At 36.3% G+C, this 22454-nt stretch overlaps 1 protein-coding gene across 1 annotated transcript; it reads left to right on the top strand.

Annotated features, from left to right (window-relative positions):
• Positions 1–3203: 3203 nt before the first annotated feature.
• On the top strand, positions 3204–20903 carry slc6a11a (solute carrier family 6 member 11a). The gene is made up of 14 exons (XM_014982150.2): positions 3204–3378; positions 8654–8788; positions 8859–8999; positions 9217–9307; positions 11456–11588; positions 14421–14555; positions 14818–14921; positions 16072–16196; positions 16487–16599; positions 16699–16836; positions 17455–17557; positions 19956–20056; positions 20143–20313; positions 20425–20903. Exons 1-14 carry the CDS (start codon positions 3204–3206, stop codon positions 20539–20541), a joined length of 1782 nt encoding a protein of 593 aa, XP_014837636.2. The 3' UTR covers positions 20542–20903.
• The last annotated feature ends 1551 nt before the right edge of the window (positions 20904–22454 follow it).

The following is a 22454-nucleotide window of genomic DNA, read 5'->3' as shown; positions in this document are numbered from 1 at the left end:
AAGTACTTTTATCTTCAAGAGGGAGCCTTTCTGCCTCCTGGCCAGTAACAAGACTGGACAAGTTCATGCTGCGTATGCTTACATATACTTGTTTAAACAGATGAATAGCACATACAGATATCTGGAAACTGTATGTTAAGGATGTACCAAACTTGTGGGGACCTACACTTTTCTTCCTGTCATCTTGATTTTTTTACGTTTATTTCCCATGATGTCACACAGAGAAACATTCTGTATGAAATACCAATACCTTGATGGCTCTCAGTTTAATTATTGTGAGTTTAGAGGCTTACAAAGCAGTAACCGTTATCTGAGTCCTTTGGCTGCCTGCTCAAAATGTACCATCAGAACCAAACAAAAAATGAAACAATGTATATTATCATAAAATGTGGGTTTCCATATCTACAGGGTGTAAAACACGTCTGTTCTTAAAAAAATTCAGCTCGAGGCCCAGCAAATAAACTATCAGGCAGCAAAAGTGGCCGTTATTTTACAAGCTATAAAAGAGAAGATAAGTTTTTGTTTTACAAGGAATTATAGTCTAAAAAAATACTTGTTTTACTATTGTTTTGTTTTTATTGTCACTGTTCTTTTTGTTTAATCCATAATCTTCAGTTTGCTTGAGTAGCCTAATGTAGCAAAAACAAGCCATGAGGATGCTGGGATAGATAAATAAAAATATGAACCAGCTGAAATGATATTTTAGTAAATATGCAGGAAGAGTGAATAATTAAGTTATCAAAGTTATTACAAGTTATTCTGCCAGAAGAAGGATAAAGATAACAGACAATTCTTAGAATAATCTGTTTAAGAACTGCAGAGATAAATGTCAAGGTTAGAAAGTTTCGCATTAAGTCAGCACATCAGGAACAAATAGAATGGATCAACAAGTACAATCTCTTCCTGGCACAAAGCCTCTGCTTTGAATCACAGGAGTTCAAGACTTTCTTTGTCCAGTTTCTAGATCCACTGTGTGGATATCCTCCTGGATCTCCAGCTTCACATTCCTGAAATATTAATGTTGGGATAACAAGTATTCCCCCCCCCATCTCATCCGGGGACCGTTCAGAAAGCCAGCAGCAATCCCCTGTGGTGAGACCGTTGATATTGTAAAATTTGTGGGCACAGAGCTGTACTTTGTTCTCACTCTTAATCACATGCTGCTTAGCAGACTGATGATTCACATTACATACAAACAACTGATTAAAAACACTTAAGGCATTTTATTGTAATAACTAAGACTCTGTTGCTCTGCTTGGGACCCAGTCAGCAATTTCTTGACCACAAAATTTACTGTACAGCAGGATTGTTAGCACCTTGGTGTAAAAACCATTAAACACCTTCATCATTTGTAGCTGTAGTAGCATTTTGTCTCACTGTCTTCCCTGCCACCTCCTCTTTATTTTTACATTTAGAAAGATAATTCCTTAAACTTTCAATGGGGGAAAAAAATCCTATGTTAGCAAATAATTAACACAATCACCGGTGTGACAATTATTGGCTTCTTGGCTGTAAAAAAACAAAAACAAAAACACTATTTTTTGTATTTGAAAGCTTTTAGTCTTCTCTTGACTGCCACCGAATAATGTTGATTGACTTGTTAAACAATTTGTATTAATTTCACCACATTTTTGGATCTTTATCATTATCATGAAGCACAATGAGCAATGATGGCCAAGTTACATCACTGTGCTTTTCTGCAATAATAATAACAGAGAACCAAAAAGAATATGACAAAACTTACGCAATAAATAGGTCACCAAGGAAAACCAAAATCCAAACACTCCAGGATTGTGAGTTACAAGCTATGATAACGTAACACAAAGTCTATGAATTTGCAAATGCTTTGTTCATTTAATAAAAAAATAAATAAAATAGAGATTGCCTCCCAAGCTTTCACTCCAGTTTTGTTGAGCATTGCTAAGTATATAGATTAAATGATTTTTAAGTCCATCACTGGTTAATATTCAGATGTTTGGCTGGAAGGGATAAAAGGCTCCTGTGGGAAAGCTGAAAAACCCAAATTACCAGCCAACAAGCTGTAGCAGTGGCATAGTAGATTATTGTGCACTCAGGCAACGATCCTGAGGTCCCCCCCTGCTGTGACTTTGAAATCCTGAGCTGAACAGAAGTAACCCTGGAGAGGAATGAATGACTGAAAGCCCTGAAACTGATTAAGACATCACATACTGCGACAACTCTATACTGAGAGGTGCAAGTAAAAAAACAAAACATTTTTTTTATTTCTTTTGATTTATGTCTCCTGACATACAATGTCAGTTCATTACAGACTTGTTCTGATGAACATCAGCAAAGTTCCTCATGTGCCAGGTGAATAACAATAATCAGATGTAGTTCTATCCCACAAAAATACCCAGATGTGAAAATTGCCTGTTTATAAAAACATTGTACACCAGATCAGAGAAAAAAAAAATACTGTTCACTCTACAGCAGGAAAGCATCCCTGAACTTTCAACCAGCCCTGTAGAAGGTCTGCTAATTTCTTGCACAGGTCTAGTCAAAGTCTGGAATTAAATATAATTGAGGGTCTGTGGGAGGACTTCAAATTATATGTTCAAACATGCTCTCAATGCAATCTGACTGACTTTGAGATGTTATGAAAAAGAATTGGCCAAATGTTTCTGTCTCTGGATAAATAAAGTTGCTTGAGGCGCACCCCTATAATATTTAGAGTCGCAACGCAGGCATTTTCAAAAATTTACAATGCGTCACTTTCACCTGAATGATAATAATAATAAAAAAATTTATGATCAATCAAAATCCTTTGAAGTTTGTTTTTGCATCATGACAAAATGTGAAAAATCTAAGTGTTAGGAATACTTCTGCAAGGCTTTGTTTGTCCCCTCAGAGGCAGCGCATATTTATACATTATTACTTAAATCTGACAAGCTTATCTGTGTGAATGGAGACGATGCCTAGGGTAAAACTGTGTGTTACTGTAATTACTAGTCATTCATCAGGTGTGAAAATACTCCTGTCAAAGTCATATAATCACACTTCTCACATGTCAGACTCACGTTTCTGTTTTGGGACACTGCTGCAGCACCATCTTGTGGCTCATGCATAACACAACCTTTACGTTAGGTAACCATTTAGGTAAGCCCATAACACCAGCTCCCACACCAAGGCAATCAAAAGACCCACACCAGTCCTCCCCCAAAGATCATTTCTCTCTCAGCAGGATGGCAGACACTCCTTGCAAACTGGGCCATTTCCCAGGAAAGAAAGCCTCACAGGCTGCTGAGGAGCGCGGCAAGTGGGAGACCAAAAAAGAGTTCATCTTGAGTGTGGCCGGTGCTATTATTGGACTTGGTAATGTGTGGAGATTTCCATATCTTTGCTACAAAAATGGTGGGGGTGAGTATTTTTACTAGTCTTCTTGGTTAGTGGAACTTAGCTGGATAGTCATGCAAAAAATAACTTTAAAAAGTTGCTCACAAACAAATTTACAGGATTTGACAGGAAAGTCATAACAGACTTACCTGTCAACATGCTTTTTAACATACTTTTCACTTGACAGGTAAGTCATAAAAGACATTTAAGACACATTTTAAACTCGGTAGGTAATCATTTAACAAGAAAATTTTATAAAGTCATCTTCACAAAATTAGAATATGAGTTCTGATAAGCTTGTATCAGATTAAATGAATACTTTTTAAAAGCAAGAATTTAACTTTTCACTAAGCTAGCTTGTTTTCATAGCTATAAGCAAAAATATCATCATAATTCACATAAATGAAGCCTTTGAAACATTAGCTTTTGTGTAATTATGTAAAATTTATTTCACTTGGTGAATCAAGTTGATAACATAATTAAGTCGTCAATAATATTTTGGTAACACTTTATTTGAAGGGGTGTGCAGACTGGCATGAGACTGTCATGAACATGACATAACACCCATCATGAATATGAAGGAGTCTTCATAAATGTTTATAGTTGTCATGAAGTGTCATACGGCAAATAACGACACCTTTAATGCAAAGTGCACTAAAAGTTTCATTAAAAATGATCAACTTTGCATTATTCAGTAAATAATGAAACTTTTAATACATTTCTTTAAAACTTTAAAATCAATTAAGAATGTCAACTTTGCATTAAAAGTCTTACCAATATTTTGATGAAAGAATTTGACTTGCATAGAATATATGTAATTTGGGCATTTAAGTTAGACTATTACTGATCCCTTTTTTACTCACTCAGGATATAAGCAAATATGAGTGGATTTTAATTTGGTTTCAGTCCTGCATATGGTGGAATGTGGTTTTAGGTGAGGCCATGACCTCTAAACCAGAGTCAGCGTGTGTAGTATTTCAATCAGTACAAAGGTGAGTTTCATTTGGAAGATGAAAACACTCATCATTTCCTTTTAATTTTGTTTGAATAAATTTAAAGCTCATCAAACAATTACCTCTCGTGTAAGGATTGCAACTGACATGCTGCATATCTAACCCAGCATCTCTAGGTAAACCCTACATCTGTCATAAAGTTAACAGTTCAAGAGGTAATAAATTAGTTTTAATATCAGCATAATTGTCTGTTTGTAGAGTAAATTATTTGTAATGTAAATAGTTAACTTGTAAAATGCCTTATTGGACTGAATTGGCTTTATCTTTTTAAAAGATGCCCTGAGAGATATTTGCTGTAATTTGGCGCAATATAAAGAAGTTGAATTAAATTGTGGTGAGGCTGAAAGTCACTCTTGATGTTTTCATTCTGCAAACTAGACAAAACAGTATGCATTCAAAGACTATGACCAAAACAGGATTGTATTTTCAACAGGTCTCCGCTTCCAGAGAGACAGACTTTTCTGTTGGTCTAATTGGGAAATTCTGAGTCTTTGCTGCTCCAAACATCCAAGTTTAGCTACTTATATCAATGTGTTGCATACCTCCCCTTGTAATGGGATCTCAGGGTTCTGCAGAGAGCATGCAGAGCAATAATAATATCCAAAGTTGCAACTCGAGATTGTGAAAAAAGTAAATGTTGGTAATCTTAGTGGAATTTGGGAGTTTTTCTTAAAGCTCAAAGCAGCTTGTTTGAGTGTTTAAATGTTTAAAAGTTATTGGAATTCATTATCTATCCCCCCTAAGCTATTTGAACTGCTTAAGATCAGCCTGCGTTATGCAGCACTAACTGCAAACTGTCGATCAAACAGGACACTCTGTGTACACACGTTATTTTTCCAAAATATTCACCCATCTGCTTAAACACCCACTCCATACAAATGCAATCACAGCCTTTGATGCCTTATTGAATGGCATGAAGATAATCATTTCGATCAGCTCGTGCAGTGTCACGTAGCCACATTTCCAGAGTGAGAACACTAATATAAGTCTTCTTGGGTGCACTCCAAAGATACTCAGTGTTGCTGACTAAGGTGGGGTCTCTGTGTTGGCCAACTCATGTGTGAAAATGATATCTCATGCCGACTGAAGAACCATTCAACGTTTAATCCTGATGAATCCTGACATTGTGCTCTTGGAACTCGCTCATCCAATCAGGAACAAAACAGTATCGATGGAAAATTCCCTGATGATAACACTGTGCCTACATGCTTGTGCAGTAGCCACATTGGTGTAATGAAACTTATCGATTTCTGGATATAGTGACGCCTCCTAAATTTTCAGGTAGTCAAGCAGTGGCGCTGGACTCACCGCTGACATCAATTGAACTCCAGGAAGCTCAAATACATAACACTAGATTAGAACAGTACAAAACTGGGACCAAAGTAATGTGGATGTCCAGGAATTTGCTGTTTTCCATGCACTCCACCACTTTGTCTTGAAAGGTAAAAGGTGTGTACGCTGTTCTCCTGGTCCTCCTGCAGTTCACTATGACCTCCTTGGTCTTACTGGCCTTGAACTCCAGGTTGTTCAATGAACACTACTCATCATTTGTTATCAGACCCACTGCAGTGGTATCATCTGAAAAAGAATGTCCAATAAAACGACTCCAGGTCCAGATGGTTTTCCAGCAGAGAATTCTGGAATATCGTGGATCCAGCACAGCATACTACCAGAAAAGATCAATTCTGCCTTTAAGCTTTTATCTTCAGAGGGGCAGCAGGAAGGGATGCCCACTCACCTCCTCACAATTCTGCATTACATTTGTGCATTACTTCATCTGTTAGATGGAATAACCTGAGTTGAACCAAGACTCTATTGGACATGAAGCACAAATTGATTTGGACCCCAATTTAGAGTTTTTACTTGCTAATTATCAGAAAACAATCTGTGGAGACAGAGTTATAACGTATTGATTTGGTCCTGCCGTTAAGTCCAGAGTGCTTTGTTTCAGTGTTGAGTTGAAAGAGTTTCAAATGGTCATTTATTTATTTATGGCGTTTGTCCACTCACTTGTCTGTATAGAGTATTTACAGTTCACAAAACAATACATTGGTGTCAAAGCCAGTGGTGGAGGTCTAAAAATCGATTGTTTTTTACATTATCTCCTCAGTTTTCACCTGTCTGCATTAGAATCTTAAAAATATTTCTATTTGATTTACAATCTCTTCATGTTTGTTATTTAGTTCCTATTGGATTCATATGGAAGATTTTTTATTCTCTTTTTTTTTTACTATAACTTAAAGAATGTCCACCCAGAGCTGACCAAATTAATTCATTAAAATTAAAAAATTAAAAATATGTGAAGCTCTAAGTAAACGGTTCAAAACAGCTGATTGGAGTAAGGAGCCAATATACTGAATAGAGAAGTGTTAGCATACAAAATTTTTTTTTTTTTTAAGGAACCTTTCAAATTATGTTTACTTTTGGACACAATATACATTTCTTGTGAATTGTGAGGCAGTATATTTGCCGGACAATATTGCACACAGCTGCCTCCTGCAATCCGTTCCACGGTTGCAGCGAGAGCAAAGCCTGGTCTGTCAGGGTGAGATTTTGCCCCCGGACTCCTAAGGTTTAGACCAGAAGACTTTGTGTTTGCAGAGTCAGCCGCTGCCCCCGCCTCGTTTGACTCACTTCAAAATTAGACCTGCAGGTCAGGCAGTGGAGCCCAGCCTGAGGTAAAGAATTTAAACACGCAAAGTTAAAGTATATCGCAGCTTTATCTCCACGTACCATAGAAAGAAAATGTATATATTCTTTTTAAAGATAAAGATGTTATCTGAAAGCAATTACTTTGTTTCTATAGATTAATAAATAAAAAAAAACCTACGCTTGTTGGAAATAAAATGCGTAGGCCAATGTTTTACATTTCTGTTTGTCATGGTTTATTTCAGTGAGCCATGTAATGGCACAATAAAAAAATCGCCTTGGGAATAACCTGGCAGTGCTCTAGCCTGTAGAGGCTGTAGCGTAGTTTTTCTCATGTGATGTGGATTTTATTACACCAGCTAGAAGAAGCACGCCCTTACATTAATTTTGCAAGTAGATAAGGATAAGGATTGCAGGCGTGTGTGGATCTCTGCCCTGGGCACATGCGCAGAGGTGAAAAACGTTTCTGTTTTTAATCTGAATAGTGCAATGTAAACGAGGTGAAATGAGGCGAGGCCAATAAACACTTTTCTCCAAAAATACATAAGCTGTTTTGTATTATGCTTAGCATAGCGTGCCCCACCCCAACATGTAACCATCAACATTCAGTTACATTTTATCTCATATTTAGATTTTGAATAGTACTTTTAACAAAAAAAAGAAAAAAATTAAGATGCATTCTCATTTTCTTCATGGTCTTAAAGATTTAGTGACAAAAAGAATTTTAGAAACTTCCGATGCCAAAAATTACCATGAGATACTTCTGAAAAATGGTCAAAATAATTTGGCCCGCTGGTTTTTCCTGTTGCACATGCCTTCAGTAGCTTGTCAGACTTACTTATTGGCTGAATTTCAATTTCTGTTTTCATACTCAAGCAGGGTTTTCCACGTATGCCTTATCTTTTTGAGATAAAGCATTTTAATAATTTTGATTAACTATGTGGCACAGAATTTTCCTGACGCATTATTTTGTCTATTCGCAGATGACAAGATTGTTTATGCTGCAGAGTATTAAAAATTAATCATTGGTTTCATCAGGGTTTTGTTGTTAGTTTAATAATTATAACTATGTGGGATGCAATTTTACTCCTAAACTGCATCAAAAAATGTAATTGACTATAACTGTGTACTTAACATACAGAGTACAAATAACTCCATACAGTGTTAAAAAAGTCAGCTAATTATTTAACTGCCATACATTCAAGAATGCTGAGTTGAGATATAAAAGATTGATTTTCTACTCCTCTGAAAACAGCCAGACATGTAGAAGATCAATGACTAAATTTTGAAATTTCCCCCTAAAAACAAAAGCTATATATAGCACATGCTGATTAAAATGGGTTATTTTTATATAACACATAGACAGCTATGAATGACAAAACAACTGACACGAGTTCTGCATTAAAACATTGTTTCAACTGAGACTATTATAAGTTTTGAAAAATTTGTTAGACTGACATCCAGAAAACTTGACATTGTCTCTGTTCAGCAAGAGCAAAGTTTATGTATGTTGTGCTCTTGATCAGCGCTTAGTTTTGTCTGCAGACACACCACAGGCCGCTGCGTTCATTTCAAAACTTAAGTACAGATATTGATGGTGTAATTCAAAGTGTTACAAAGTCTCATGTCACTTGCAGGCGCATTCTTCATCCCTTACTTCCTCTTCCTCATCACCTGCGGCGTTCCTCTGTTTGTCCTGGAAACATCACTGGGCCAGTACACCAGTCAGGGAGGAATCATGTGCTGGAGGAAGATCTGCCCCTTGTTTGAAGGTAAGTAACCTGCCTGATCATGTATAAAATTAAGACTAGAAATCTAATAAAAATGATTTGTTACTCCCAGGTATGGGATATGCCAGCCAGATTATCATTTTCTATGGAAACATCAGCTATGTTGTGATCTTAGCGTGGGCATTCCTCTACCTCTTCTCCTCGTTCTCTGGAAATCTGCCGTGGGCCAACTGCAATAACACATGGAATACAGGTACATCATTTTAATTAAGCAAAAAACTACCCCCATGTTCCTCCTTAAAAGTAAGTGACTTTATTACTTCACGATTATCTACAAAACTATTTTATTCCATTGCATAAAAGGATAATGGCGTTTTACAGGAAGTTTAAACTAAACTGAATCCACATCTCATGTTGCAAAATCGATAATGATAAGCCTACATGTTTAACAAAGATCTGATATATTTCAGATCGTTGTGTGGAAATAAACAACTATAATACCACTGCTAACTGGACCTCATCTGTGAATGCATCTTCGTCATCTGTTATAGAGTTTTGGCAGTAAGTGTTTATGAACATGGGACTAATTTTAAGTTGAAATTAGTCACAGATCAACAGTGATTTGAAGGCGATGGACAACAACAACCTCCATCTTTCAGTGGACGACCGCGTGAGCTCCCTGTGATCCTGAACAGGACATGGAGGGTTTGGAAGATGGATGGATGGATGGATGGATGGATGGATGGATGGATGGATGGATGGATGGATGGATGGATGGATGGATGGATGGATGGATGGATGGATGGATGGATGGATGGATGGATGGATGGATGGATGTGGGTCTCCACAGGAACAATATTTATGAACTTTGCAGTGCTGCACATTTCCATTTGAGGGTTATCTCCCTAGAAGTAATTGATTATTTATTATAAATACAGCGGTGATTAGTCTTAATTTTGACGTAAAACTTCATTTAGTTTTAATCACAGACTTTCAATAGAATTTAGTATCATTTCAGGCACCCGTTTGACATCTGCACTGATTTCAGTTTAGTCAAATTTACTCAGCTAAATCTTACAATAACTAATAAGTCATAGAGGAAACCTTTTTGGAAAGCCTCTTGGGAAAATAACTTTTTTACAGATTGGTGAAAAAGTTATTGTCGAATCTTCACTGTCGGTTCTCAAGGGCTGGTGTTCTGCATATGTGTCGCTGCTCCAGCTTTAATAAACATGATCCAAATGAAACAACTAAGACTGGACTTATTTAAGGTGAAACAGAAACAAAGCTGATATAATTAGAACGAGAGTAACAAATCCAAACACAGATTACCAGTGAACAAAACTACAGACCCAGATCTTGACCACAGTAAAGTAAAATATGAAGCTAATTGGTTGCAAATTATTTTCAAAGATGTTTACTCAAAGAAATGTTTTCATGCATGGGATTCATTTCTGTGCAATGTCACCTTTTCTCTTTTCAATCAGCTTTACATGAGTGAAATTTTTCACCTGATTGTTGGGGTAAAAGAAAAACTGATCCTCAAATTATTCCCATTGTCCCCTTGCTGTTGGATGCCAACTTTATTTATAAAGCCACACATGCCATGTGTCACTTTTTCTTCCACTTTACAGTTTTGTACTCGTTTGTGTTGGTCTTTCACATAAAATTCCTATGAAACAAATTTGAGTTTGTGTTTTTTGCACAACACAGTACGATGAAAGACCTTGTAGCTTATTTTACCAGGTCATGATCAACAGCAGTATGTGCATCACATTGGACCATTAAAAGATCATGGACCAAGACTAACCGCAGTTTAATAAATAAACATGTCTAGCTAGATAGAAGTAACACAAAACTATGATTAAATATAACTAACACAAATAATCTGGTTATAACAACAACAGATGTTATTTACTTCTAAGTTGCTAACTTAGAAGTAAGTATAATGAAACCCTTTTCTCCATATGAAACCACCATGAAACTAAACTTAACAATTTAGTTCCACATCATATTGCAAGATAAAGACAGCTTTCACATTTGTCACTTTTATCTTTTTCTGAAATCAAATCATCTGACTTGAGAACTTTTACAAAAGTTAACTTGATGTAGCTTAGATCCACAACAATCTTGCTGATTTGGGGTCATTATGCATGTTTAATTACATTACTACCGTCCCCCTGCAGAGAGAAGCAGCAAAGCTGTCTGGCTTAGAATCCATTAATATTCCCCTTTAGACAAATAAACAAAGTCTTCATTTGCTCTTGTTGCAGCTGTAAGAGTGATATTATTTTTCCTTGTCACCAATTAGGATTCCTGCATCTAAAAAACACCAAAAACTGACATAATCAACAAGCATATTTGAAAACTATCAAGCTAAGATATAAAACATTCTTGTAGTTGTCATCAAAGAAATGGAAACAAAATCGTCCATCAATGCAACTTGCCTCTAATCGGAACTAGACACCCAATAATCTGATTCAGATAATTCAGATATAAGAGCCAAAATAAAATGAGTAAAAAAAAAAAAAAAAATTAAACATAACCTATTTAAAAAGATTGCCTTTAAAATGTTTACCTGAGGAAGCTTTTATTGTTTGATCTTGTACATTTCCTTTGCAAACTAATGTTTCCAGATTATGTTGAGTTGAGCCTGCATACATCTGTAAATATTTGTTTATCAATAATGACCTCACGTGCTTTTTGCAGGCGACGGGTGTTAAACATTTCCACGGGCATAGAGGCAATCGGAAACATTCGCTGGGACCTTTCATTGTGCCTTTTTCTGTCCTGGGTCATCTGCTACTTCTGCGTATGGAAGGGAGTGAGATCCACAGGGAAGGTAAGACTGAAATAAATGAATGTGCATCATGTGGGACGCAGGTTTAATCTGAATGGACACCTTTCATTCAGACAGAAGATAATGGAATGATATTTTAAGTGTCATCACTTCTCACAATTAATCTGAAGAACGAATACTTCGTTTTGAAGGCGCTAACCAGTACCTGCTAACTACAGATTACCGAAAACAAAACAAAAAAAATCTAAAATAAACAAACTTACAAACTTTTGGACCAAAAAGGTTCTTGGACAACTAAACTCCTCCCCCCATTTTGTATTTATGCATGGGCATTTCATCTTTTCCATTAACAGTTGTTTTCTCTTGGATAAGTATTTTTACAAATCATGGAAAAAGATGGTAATGAAGTGGAATGATTTAGTTCACCGTGTACCCATTCATTATAATTATTTAGAATGTGAAAGTGTTTGGAGCTCAAACTGAAGTTAAAGGTAGTTTGGCACAATATCACCCAGAATGCAACACACAGAGCAGAGCTACTGGAATGTATTTCACAAAGAAAATGTGGAAAAATGTAGAATTTCCTTCAAGGAGGCACTGGTATGTGTTGATCTATCACATAACATTTTTGTCACTTATCGAAGGAGGTACACAAGTTTAGAAGAACATTTCTGAATTATTTTAATTATTCAAGTTTCCTTCATAAAATCAAAAGGTTGTAAATGTTTGGAGCAGCTACCCTCCTATGCTTGTCTGTTTTCACTGTTTTCACAGGAGTAACAAGCCCTAAAAACTTTGCTAAAATATAAGGTCTTTTTTTTTTTTACAAAGACTGTGGACATCTTAGACTTATACTAGAATGACTAAGGTATAATTAGCCATTATTCGAGACAGATGCATGTTAGGGTTTTGTTACAAAGGAAAGTTTTAAGACTAACAGTTGAATTACTGAAAACCGGCTCCACTGGAGACAAGTGAAATAGCTTGGGGCTCTGTCTCCGGTCTCCTCTTACAACCAGTTGCCACCAAAAATAAGTGCATGCTGGGAGTTAAGAGCTCCATTAGGATAACTGAGTGATTAAGATATAATTACACTGGAATTTAGCGCCTGTCTAGTTAATTCCCATCAACAGAGAATTTGTTTCTCTGTCTTAACTTGAGACAAAAGAGCCCTTTTGAGTGTTCAAGTAAACGACGGCTGTTCTGGAGACAAAAGGAATATGAACAATTCTCACAAGAATACTGCAGTCAATTGAGAGAAACTACAGCTAGCTTATTTTTAAAGGCTTTATTATGAATATCAGGCAGACATTGATCTACAAAAATAACCAAAGTCGACCCAGTAGAAAGCTTACGGACGTTGCCTAGTTCAAAAGCTAGGCGTGAGATGAGAATCCAGTCATTTAAATTATCGCTACAATTTCTGATAAGAAGCCAAACTGATGAACAAATCATGTTGGTGGATGCAAAAACCATGTGACTGAAGTGGAAATTACATAGAGCTATTTCTTGAAATATTTGTGAAGGTGTGCATATATTTGAGTCTGTATGCATGTGTTTCAGGTTGCAAATGATACAATCTCAATACATTTTTCATGAAAAATATGAGCTTTCCTTTCTGTTGTTTACACAGGACAATTACATTTGAACAGATCAAATCTGTAGTCACTGAAGAATGATGCAGACCAGGTTTAACCAACCATTTCCACATATGTTTAAGTTAAACGTGGCTCTAATGCAAAATAAACAGGTAGATGGTAGATTAGATATGCATCTAAATCATTCACAACAAACCAGCAAATAGCCTCCAGATTAGGCTTATTTGACCAAAGTAACATAATATTTGTGGCTTTTCACAATACAATTGAGACTTCACGCCTATTATCTGTGTTTTTATCTTATTTTTTTTTTACCAACAAACAAAGCTTCTTATCCATGAATATCAAAACAATGTGAATGTATTGAAAATGTAATACTGTCTGCCACCTTCTGTTGGAATGTATAAGTTAGACATCTGCCGTTTTTTTTTTCTTTCCAGCCTCGACCGTCGGCACAGACATCTCAGGCTGTATTCATGTAACCTCGGCTCAAAACACCAAACAGCCAAACTTGCACCACACACTAGTTTGCTGCAGTAATGGAAGACAGATTTAGCAGAAGTCCACGGCAGCGCTGGAATTTAACTTCATGCCATCTTATTACATAATTTGTACCTCATGGACTGAATTGTGATGGTGGAAATTTCCTTCAAATAAAACTTCGGTCTTGTGAACATGTGCAGGAAGGGAGCAAAGACAGCACTTGTCCTTCTGGATGTTTTCCCCGTAGGTTGGAAGTAAAACCATAAGCTACTACTCTCACGTGTCTGCGACCCAACGGATTAGCAAATCCTAAAGAATGTTGTTGGAAGAACACGAAGTGGAAATGGTGACCGGCATCTCGATGAGCTAGTTTGTGTTTGTGTTTGTGACACAAAAGTTACCTACAGTGGCTTGACTCAGACCCAACAGTGTTTTTCCTCAATGCCTGTGGATCAAATTACATTAGTTGACACTTGAACTCCTAGAGATCATTGGCGCCTCTGAGGTAACCTGAGGCTAATTCTTCTGTCACACATGAATAGATGAGTTTTGTAATGCTCAAAGAGGGGGTGTGTAAATAGAAAATAAAAACAGTGGGAGTTTTGTAACTAATCCAACATTTGACATCTGCTGACTTGTTGGATAACGTGTTGTCTCATCAGTTTAGAAACCGTATTTATGAATTTCCAAGCTGCCAAACGTGTGAAATTTCAAAATTTGGTGGTTGCCTCTGATTGCATTCACTTATTACAAATGCTTTTAGGGTTCCTTTCTTTGTTTGTTTTTTATGCAGGCTACATACTTCACTGCCACATTCCCTTTTGTTTTATTGGTGGTGCTGTTCTTCAGAGGAATGACACTTCCTGGAGCTTTCCACGGTATCAAATACTACCTATACCCTGACCCTTCACGACTCGCTGACCCACAGGTACAAACAGATCTACTGTTTAGAAAATAACCAGAAATTTTGCAGTCATGGGGCTTTATTTTAGTTTTTTATTATTTGCCTGTTTTAATTGAATTTCTGTATAAAGCCAAGATTGACACTAAACATCCACATGTCAAAATATGTCAGGAAAAACACAAAGGCTGTCGCTGTGTCCTAAATTTTGACATGGCTGTGCATCTAATATTTTTGCATGAGTAAAAATGTTACATTATTAAAAGTCTTTTATTTTTGACTTCTTTAGGTCTGGATGGATGCTGGAACACAAATATTTTATTCCTATGCCATTTGCTTGGGGTACATGACCACATTTGGAAGCTACAACAAATACAACAACAACTGTTACAGGTGAGGACATGATGGACGTATTATTTTACATAAGTAAACAGCTTTTATTTCAAAATAAAAGTTTGACGTTATTTTAATTAAATTCTCTATATAAAAAGATCCAAGTTGCTCGTTGTATTTCAAAACATTTCTGTCTGTTCAAATTCTTGAGGCTTCATTGAACAGAACTTTTATGTTTTATGATTTTCTTGACTTGGAATCACATACAATATATATATTGTGTGTGTGTGTGTGTGTGTGTGTTTTTCTTTTTTTCCTTAGACACATTAGTTTTATCACCCCATATTGTAATGCTTTCCTCTGCTGCTATATTTTTTCTGGGAAGGGCATACACACATAGGAGTCTTTGTATGAGAATTCCTCCAGAACATTTGTGAGGTCAGACACTGATGCTGGACGTGATGGCCTCGCTGCCAGTCTCATCTCTAATTCATCTCAACAGTGTTCTGTAATGTTGAGGTCAAGACTCCAGACAGACAAATCAAGTTCCTCCACACTAAATTTGTTATTTCGCCTCCTAATAGACTTCGTTTTGTCCTCCATACGCAGTGATATTGGAACAGTCCAAAATATATATTTTTTTGTAAGAGTTTCTTTCACCGGAACTAAGAGCCAAGCCCAACTCATAAACAACCTCCATCATGGTTTTAATATCACAAATATTGTTTCACAAATGTTTATGTTTTTTTAAACATGTGGCCATAGATGGGATTGTAACACCTGAATTCAATGTATGGAGAGGAAAAAGTGTCTGAAAGATTCGCTAGTTTACCATCAAGAGATTATTTATTTAGCTTACTATTTATTGCTGTAATTAATTAAAATGGTATGTAAAATGATCAAACTGAGAACCAATAGTTATTACTATTGGTTCTCAGTTTGATCATTTTACATACCATTTTAAAATAATACTGGCACCAAAGTCATAGTCATAACTGGGCAGCAAATATGGGTGTATGCTCTAAACACACATTAGTTAGTTTTTAGCTAGCTTCTGCACCAGCTAACTAAAAATAACAGGTCGATCAATTCAACGAGACAAAAAGAGTTTTACTTAGTATTCTCTGCACGATAATAAGTCATCCCAATTGTTTACTTCTGTGAAGATGTCTGTACAGCAAATAATTAAAATATCTCATCTGGTTTGCAGAGACTCTTTCTATCTTTGCTTGCTGAACAGTGGAACCAGCATAGTGTCTGGATTTGCAATTTTCTCCGTTCTGGGCTACATGTCAGCAAAGCAGGGAATTGACATTTCTGCAGTTGCTGAATCAGGTACAGAAGCTCCAGGCCAGCATGAATGTCTGTAAACTGCCTCTTCTTTTCTCCAGGAATTGACTTTGTTTTCCTTTTAAATGACAAGATAATTGATAAAAGAGCCGCTGGATGTTTATAAGTTATTTGTTACTACATTTAATTTAGTACATTGTAGATATGACCATGACTTTGGACAGCAGTCTACCAATAGTGTGCTGTATGAGTGATGTGTTGTTTATTAGCAGCAACCATCTCATATGACTAAAGTTCTGGCAACTTGCGTGACTTCCTTTGTGTATTTTCTGCAGGTCCTGGACTCGTCTTCATTGTCTATCCTCAAGCAGTAACTCTTCTGCCGTGGCCTCAGGTCTGGTCTGTGTGCTTCTTCTTCATGATCATCTTATTGGGAATTGATGGACAGGTCAGCATAATTATTTATTTTATAACAACTTTAAGCTTTGTTCTAAGTTTTGCTCTTGCAGTGTCTGGATTAAGCTCCCATTATGTTGCTTCATTGCAGTTTGCAGGGCTTGAAAGCAACATGACGTCTTTAACGGATCTTTACCCTTCCTACCTCCGAAAAGGATACCGCAGGGAGCTTCTTCTGTTGCTGCTCTGTACTGTTAGCTCTTTGTTTGGCTTGTTTATGGTCACGGAGGTGAGTTGTTGGACATCATTTTAAAGATGCACAATAAATCCACAATAATTATGGCTGCAAGGCTTAGTTCACATAAGCTTTGTTCCATCTGATGCGATGGATTTGATCGGCTCTCAGGACATCAGAAAAGAAAACGCCATGCAGTCTGTGATAAAGTTGAAGCTCGAGCGTCATTGGACCTTCACAGAGGACAATGATCCAACGCTTTATTTAAAAATACATCCTGGATACTACAGAGAATGATTTTGCCTGACTTCAACTTTACCAAAAAGTTAAAGTCAGGCAAGTTAGATGCAGAAAAACACTGACATTAGGCTCAGACTTCTTAAAAACTGTCATAACACTCAAAGGATTCTCTCCCGTGTAGAAAACAAGCTCTCCATAAAAATGTTGAATAGTTTTAAAACTGTTAGTAAAAAAAAACAGCATTTTATGTTTAACTTGGTGAAACCACGTGTAACACTAAAACCATTATTCTTTTTTTAATTTGTTTATCGCAAACACCTGCTTTACGATTTTTTTAGTTGCAGCTGTAACTGTTAAAACTCGTTTCACAAACTGGTAAAAAAAAAAAAAAAAAAAGCACTAAACAACAATTGTTGTTTGTCTTAACTTTAGGCTGGTGCATACATTCTGCAGATCTTTGATCATTATGTTTGCAGCGGCCCAACTCTCCTTCTAATGGCAATCTTCCAGTCAGTGATCATCGGATGGATTTATGGTAAGGCAGGTTTTTGTTTAATTAAGTTGCAGTAACATTTAGACTCTCTCTCAAAATGTCTTGTAAAAGACAACATGCAATTTTTAAAGACAATTTAACTTTAATGATCTCTGTCCCAGTTGGTTAAGTGGCCTTGCAAAACCAGTCTGGCTGTCAATGACAAATCTGTTTCAACTTGCTTTAATCTCGATGCAGGGTAAGCATTGGCAGTCTGGCCTGTCACGTGGTCCTAAGAGGCACATCATGGATCCTGTTACTCTAACAGCTGCTTTCCTTCCTTTTTGTTGAAACTCTCTTCTCAACTTGCTGCTCTAAACACAATTTTTGTTAACTAAGCCCTCTCAGATGACATATAGAACAACAATTTAGTCTGTTGTGCTTTAGCTCTCTTTGCATACAGCTAAATCTCTAGTAAATCTCATTAAATTAGTTTTCCTTAACACATACATTTGTGACTGAAACTTTATATAACCAAAGACACTGAAATGTGTCTTCAACCTTCTCAGCAGATGTGGATTATTGGCACATTTTATGCAAGTTAATTCCCAACTTTAGACATGGCTGAATGTCACTCTCTCTTTTAAACAGTGCTTTCCAAATGTAATCATAACCCTTGAGATTTTCTACAGTTGGTCCTTTGGCAAATTTCAAAATGATATATTGAGATTTTATGTGACGAACACCTAAGTAAGCTATGTTTGTTAGGTGGAAGAAGAGGAGCACATGGGTGTCTGAGTTTTATTTTTGCTTAAAACAAAGCTGAAAGTCACTTAAGGTTATTCTCTACCAGCCTTGCTCATCTAGACTGATGCAGGTTAACCAGGTCACCCAACTTTCTCTGCTAATGCAGAGTTGCATCTGCAGAAGAAAACTATTCCCACCACCTGGGTGTTCAAGTTTGTCATTCTCTGCTGTTTCCCCTACATAACCTTTGACAAAAATTTTTTCTGAAACTTAAGCTGATCAAAGTTTATGAGAAATGGGTGAAGCTAATTACAGAGCAGTCCAAGGAGAAAACCTGTTAGCAGCTGTATGATTGAGACTGGGCAGAATTTCACCTTCCAGCAAGACAATGAAACTAAATACCAGAACTACGACGGACTGACTTATTTCAGAGTATATCTATTTATTAGAGTGGCCCAGTGTCTATGTCAAAGCATAGATATAAAACCCAACTCAGAAACAGTGACAAGACTTGAAATGTCGCTGAAACTATTCATTCAATCTGACTGAGCTTTAATTAAGTTTTGGACAAAAATGGGCAAAATTTCTGTCTATAGATGTGCAAAGTTGACACGCCCCCAAATGGCTTGTGGCTATAATTCCAATCAAAAGTCCTTCTTAGCAGTGTTTCAGTTGGGTTTCATGCAAATTCACGTGTTTCAGGATTTTATTTGTGCGGAAAACTGAAACCACTTTGCGGTTCCACAACATTTTAACCTGTCACAAAGAATGCTTGAAAAATACAATAAAGTTTGTGGTTATAAGAAGACAAAATGTCAAAAGGTTTAATTGGTGTGCATACTTTTACAAAACACTGATTAGGCTACCTGATTGGACTGCATTGAAGTTAAATTATTATGATTTAAATTGAAATAGGGTTGGATTCACGTTTACAATTGAATAATGAATTAGACCAGTGTGTTTTGTAAAATGTCTTGAATTGTTATGTAAAAATGAGCAAACTAAGATAAAAAGCATTGGAGCTGTTAAAAATGAGCTTGTTGCCATGTAAGCTGTATTTTTAAGGAATTAACGATTTTGCCTAGTTTACAAAGAACTGAATGAAACACAAAACTGCACACTGAGCTGCGGATGATTAATAGATCACAAAGTCTCTGATAAACTATTCATACAAGTATGAACTTGAGTTTTTCTCCTTCTGTAACTGCATTCGCATTGTTGAGCGCTATCATCGCCACTGTATAATAGTATTTAAGTAGATGCATTCACTGACATCAAAAAGTTCAGATTTTTCAGTTTTTGTTTGGCTAATCAGTAGTCAAACCGAAAATCGCCTAATTTCAGTCACCTGACGAATTCTTAGTGTCTCTTTGGGTTCAAACTATTTGCTTTATAGTTTCAAAATGAAAGTGGGATCGACACAGTGGAGTTTGGGTGGGTGTATACCCACCCAAACTCCACTTTTTTGTACACCTTTGGTCTACAAAAAAGACCAAAGGTGTATGCCAAAAAAACATTCGGTCTGAGTTCCTTCATGTCTGCCTCACCACATGCACTTGCTTGGCTTGAGTACCTTAAGTGGGTGATTTATAGATGAGCTTCTACAAGCTATTTTTTTTATTTTTTATTTTTGTAGATGAGCTTTTGTCAGATGGTGTGCAGCCTTTGCACACTTTTTTTCTTTTAGTAAAACGACATATTTTTGTTGTTCTAGGTGCTGGACGCTTTAGTGACAACATCGAAGACATGATTGGTTACAAACCTCTGCCCCTGTTCAAGTACTGCTGGCTGTACATCACCCCTCTTGTTTGCAGTGTAAGAGGCCAAATAGTTATAATCTGTATGGTTAAACTTTCACTTTGATTCAAACAATTTACTTTTAATTTTCTCTTCCTCTTAAGGCAACTCTTGTATTTTTGCTCCTGAGATACACGCCAATGAAGTTCAACAACACCTATGTGTATCCCTGGTGGACTTACTGGATTGGCTGGTTTCTGGCCATGTCGTCGCTGTCCATGGTCCCAATTACCATGATCTTCAAACTGGCCAAAGAAAAAGGCTCTCTCTGGCAGGTCAGTAGATGATAAAGCATTCAAAAGATTTCAACATTGTTGAAGTCTGTTATTTAGTGTATGTCTGGAAGTACTGGGGAGAATTTATCACATTATTTATATTTTCCTCAGCGACTTAAGAAAACCTCCAAGCCTGCAGATGACCTTCCAGGAATGGCGAAAGACATGCAAAGCATCGACGCATTGTTGCATGTTCAGAACAAGGAACAAAATGACTCTGTGCTATGAAACGTAACTGTTTTATATTTTCCTTAAGTACAACACATTAGCTCATAGAATAGAAACAGCGTCTGTATTCTTACTATATGATTTGCTACTCTTGTCATATTTTCTTCACATGCTTCTGAGACATTGTCTTCTTTTATGAGAGGGTGTGCAGCAATCTCCCAACAACAATAACGTAATTGTTCCCAGAAAACCAGACCTGGAATAAGAGTGTGAAGATAAACATATAGAGACCACAATACGTAACGCCCACACCTAACTATAACTGCTTGCTGTCTTGCTCAGGCATTTTGGATAAATGAGGCTTAATTACATTGACGTGCACATTGGGGGGGAGAGAAGGAACTGCAAAAATTCATCAAAAATATGGCAGTATAGCACCTTCTTGCAGAGCTGTGAGGGTGTGATCACAATGTGTTCGTATTGCAGAATGCAGCTATTGTAAAAAAATAGGTTTTGTCTCATTTGTTCGCATTAAATTCTCCTTTTCCAGGATGCAAAATTTGAATGTTGAGTTTACAGACTGTAGGAATTATAAATTAGAGTACACCAACAACTAGGTCTGTTTTGTTGTTGTTGTTGTTGTTGTTTTTTTTTTGTTGTTTTGTTTTTTTTATTTTATAAATTACACAAAACCCAAAGACACATTTGTAAGAAAAGTTATTTTGTTAGTTGAGAGAGTGGACCCATGAAAAACTTTTCAAATCCTGCCTTTGCCAAACAGCTTTTGGAGGAGGCAGTGTGATAGTTTTTCATATTTTTATTTCTGCTTCTCAGCCAACAAATATATTTTTTTATTTCAAATGTGTTATTTAAAACGAAATAAACAAGTTTGAATGGGATACAATTTAGAAAAATTGTTACAAGAATGAAATAATTGACAAATTGTCTTAATTTTGAGGTTAGTTTGTATTGTGGAGGTTGTTCAGTTAAAATATGTGGTGTTTGTTATTTTAGAAATATTTCTTTTTAAAATATTTAGTATTAAATAAATAAAGTAGAACTTATTTAAGTAAATAATTAAATGAAATTAAGACACTTTCGATATGTGGAACCTCACACCACTTTGTCAAAGGAAACGTTTTTGTCACATAGAAATTCCCCTTTGATGTCTGCGAACTGTAAAGAGGCAAATATGTATGAATATAAAGGACCAAAAACTGTTTCACTTTTCAAAAGCTTAAACAAACTCCACATTTTTGAATGTGGAGTTACCAAAAAGAGTCGGTATGTGGATCTTTGCATAGTATGTGCCTTACTGACAATCAGGCATTGTAGCATCTTCACGGGTGTATTAGAAGAAATGTTTTGGAGATGTCTAGCAGTGACACAAACCCCATACCGATGTTTACCAACACAAAGAAAATCCAAATAACGGTGATGATACAGCACACATCAGTACTCAGTGCAAATGCATATAGCTTTACAGTAACTTTATCTCTTAATGTACAGGAAGGGCATTAAAGCTGTTTTATATTGTTGTAGTATCACTAGTATTTACGTCACTATGCTGAAATGTGTAAAGAGAAACATTCAAAGTCAAAGCTAATTAGGTTTTTCAGGAAGACGCAATTCTGAACTTAGATTTGGGAAGAAAATATATTTTTAAAGACTTTGTGGTGCTAAATTTGTGTATTACATTGGAGTAGAGCCATATCAGGCATTTTATTCTGATTGTGGCCAGACCAAACTGTTATGATGTGATTTTTATCCATTGGCAGGCAAGACAATATGCTATAAGGACATTTTGGACCACTGCTACTTATAAGGGTTTTTATCTGACTTTTTTTTTTTTTTTACATGACATATACATATTTTATGCACTATATGAACCAAGTAAACATGTTTTATGACTTTTGAAAAGCTACAAAATAACTTTTACAGAGCCTTATATCTTTTTTAGTACAAAGTAATTT

This window comes from Poecilia mexicana, unplaced genomic scaffold (genome assembly GCF_051168715.1).
Source record: "Poecilia mexicana isolate PSO_F unplaced genomic scaffold, ASM5116871v1 scaffold_5, whole genome shotgun sequence".
Lineage (NCBI taxonomy): Eukaryota > Metazoa > Chordata > Actinopteri > Cyprinodontiformes > Poeciliidae > Poecilia > Poecilia mexicana.
This window is presented reverse-complemented; position numbering and strand designations above follow the sequence as displayed.

Bases quoted from the DNA above. Each gene is read 5' to 3' on its own strand.
- slc6a11a (XM_014982150.2), top strand. From the start codon at position 3,204: ATGGCAGACACTCCTTGCAAACTGGGCCATTTCCCAGGAAAGAAAGCC. The intron at 3,379-8,653 runs GTGAGTATTTTT...TGTCACTTGCAG, and splicing joins TTGCTACAAAAATGGTGGGG to GCGCATTCTTCATCCCTTAC. The intron at 9,308-11,455 runs GTAAGTGTTTAT...TGCTTTTTGCAG, and splicing joins TCTGTTATAGAGTTTTGGCA to GCGACGGGTGTTAAACATTT.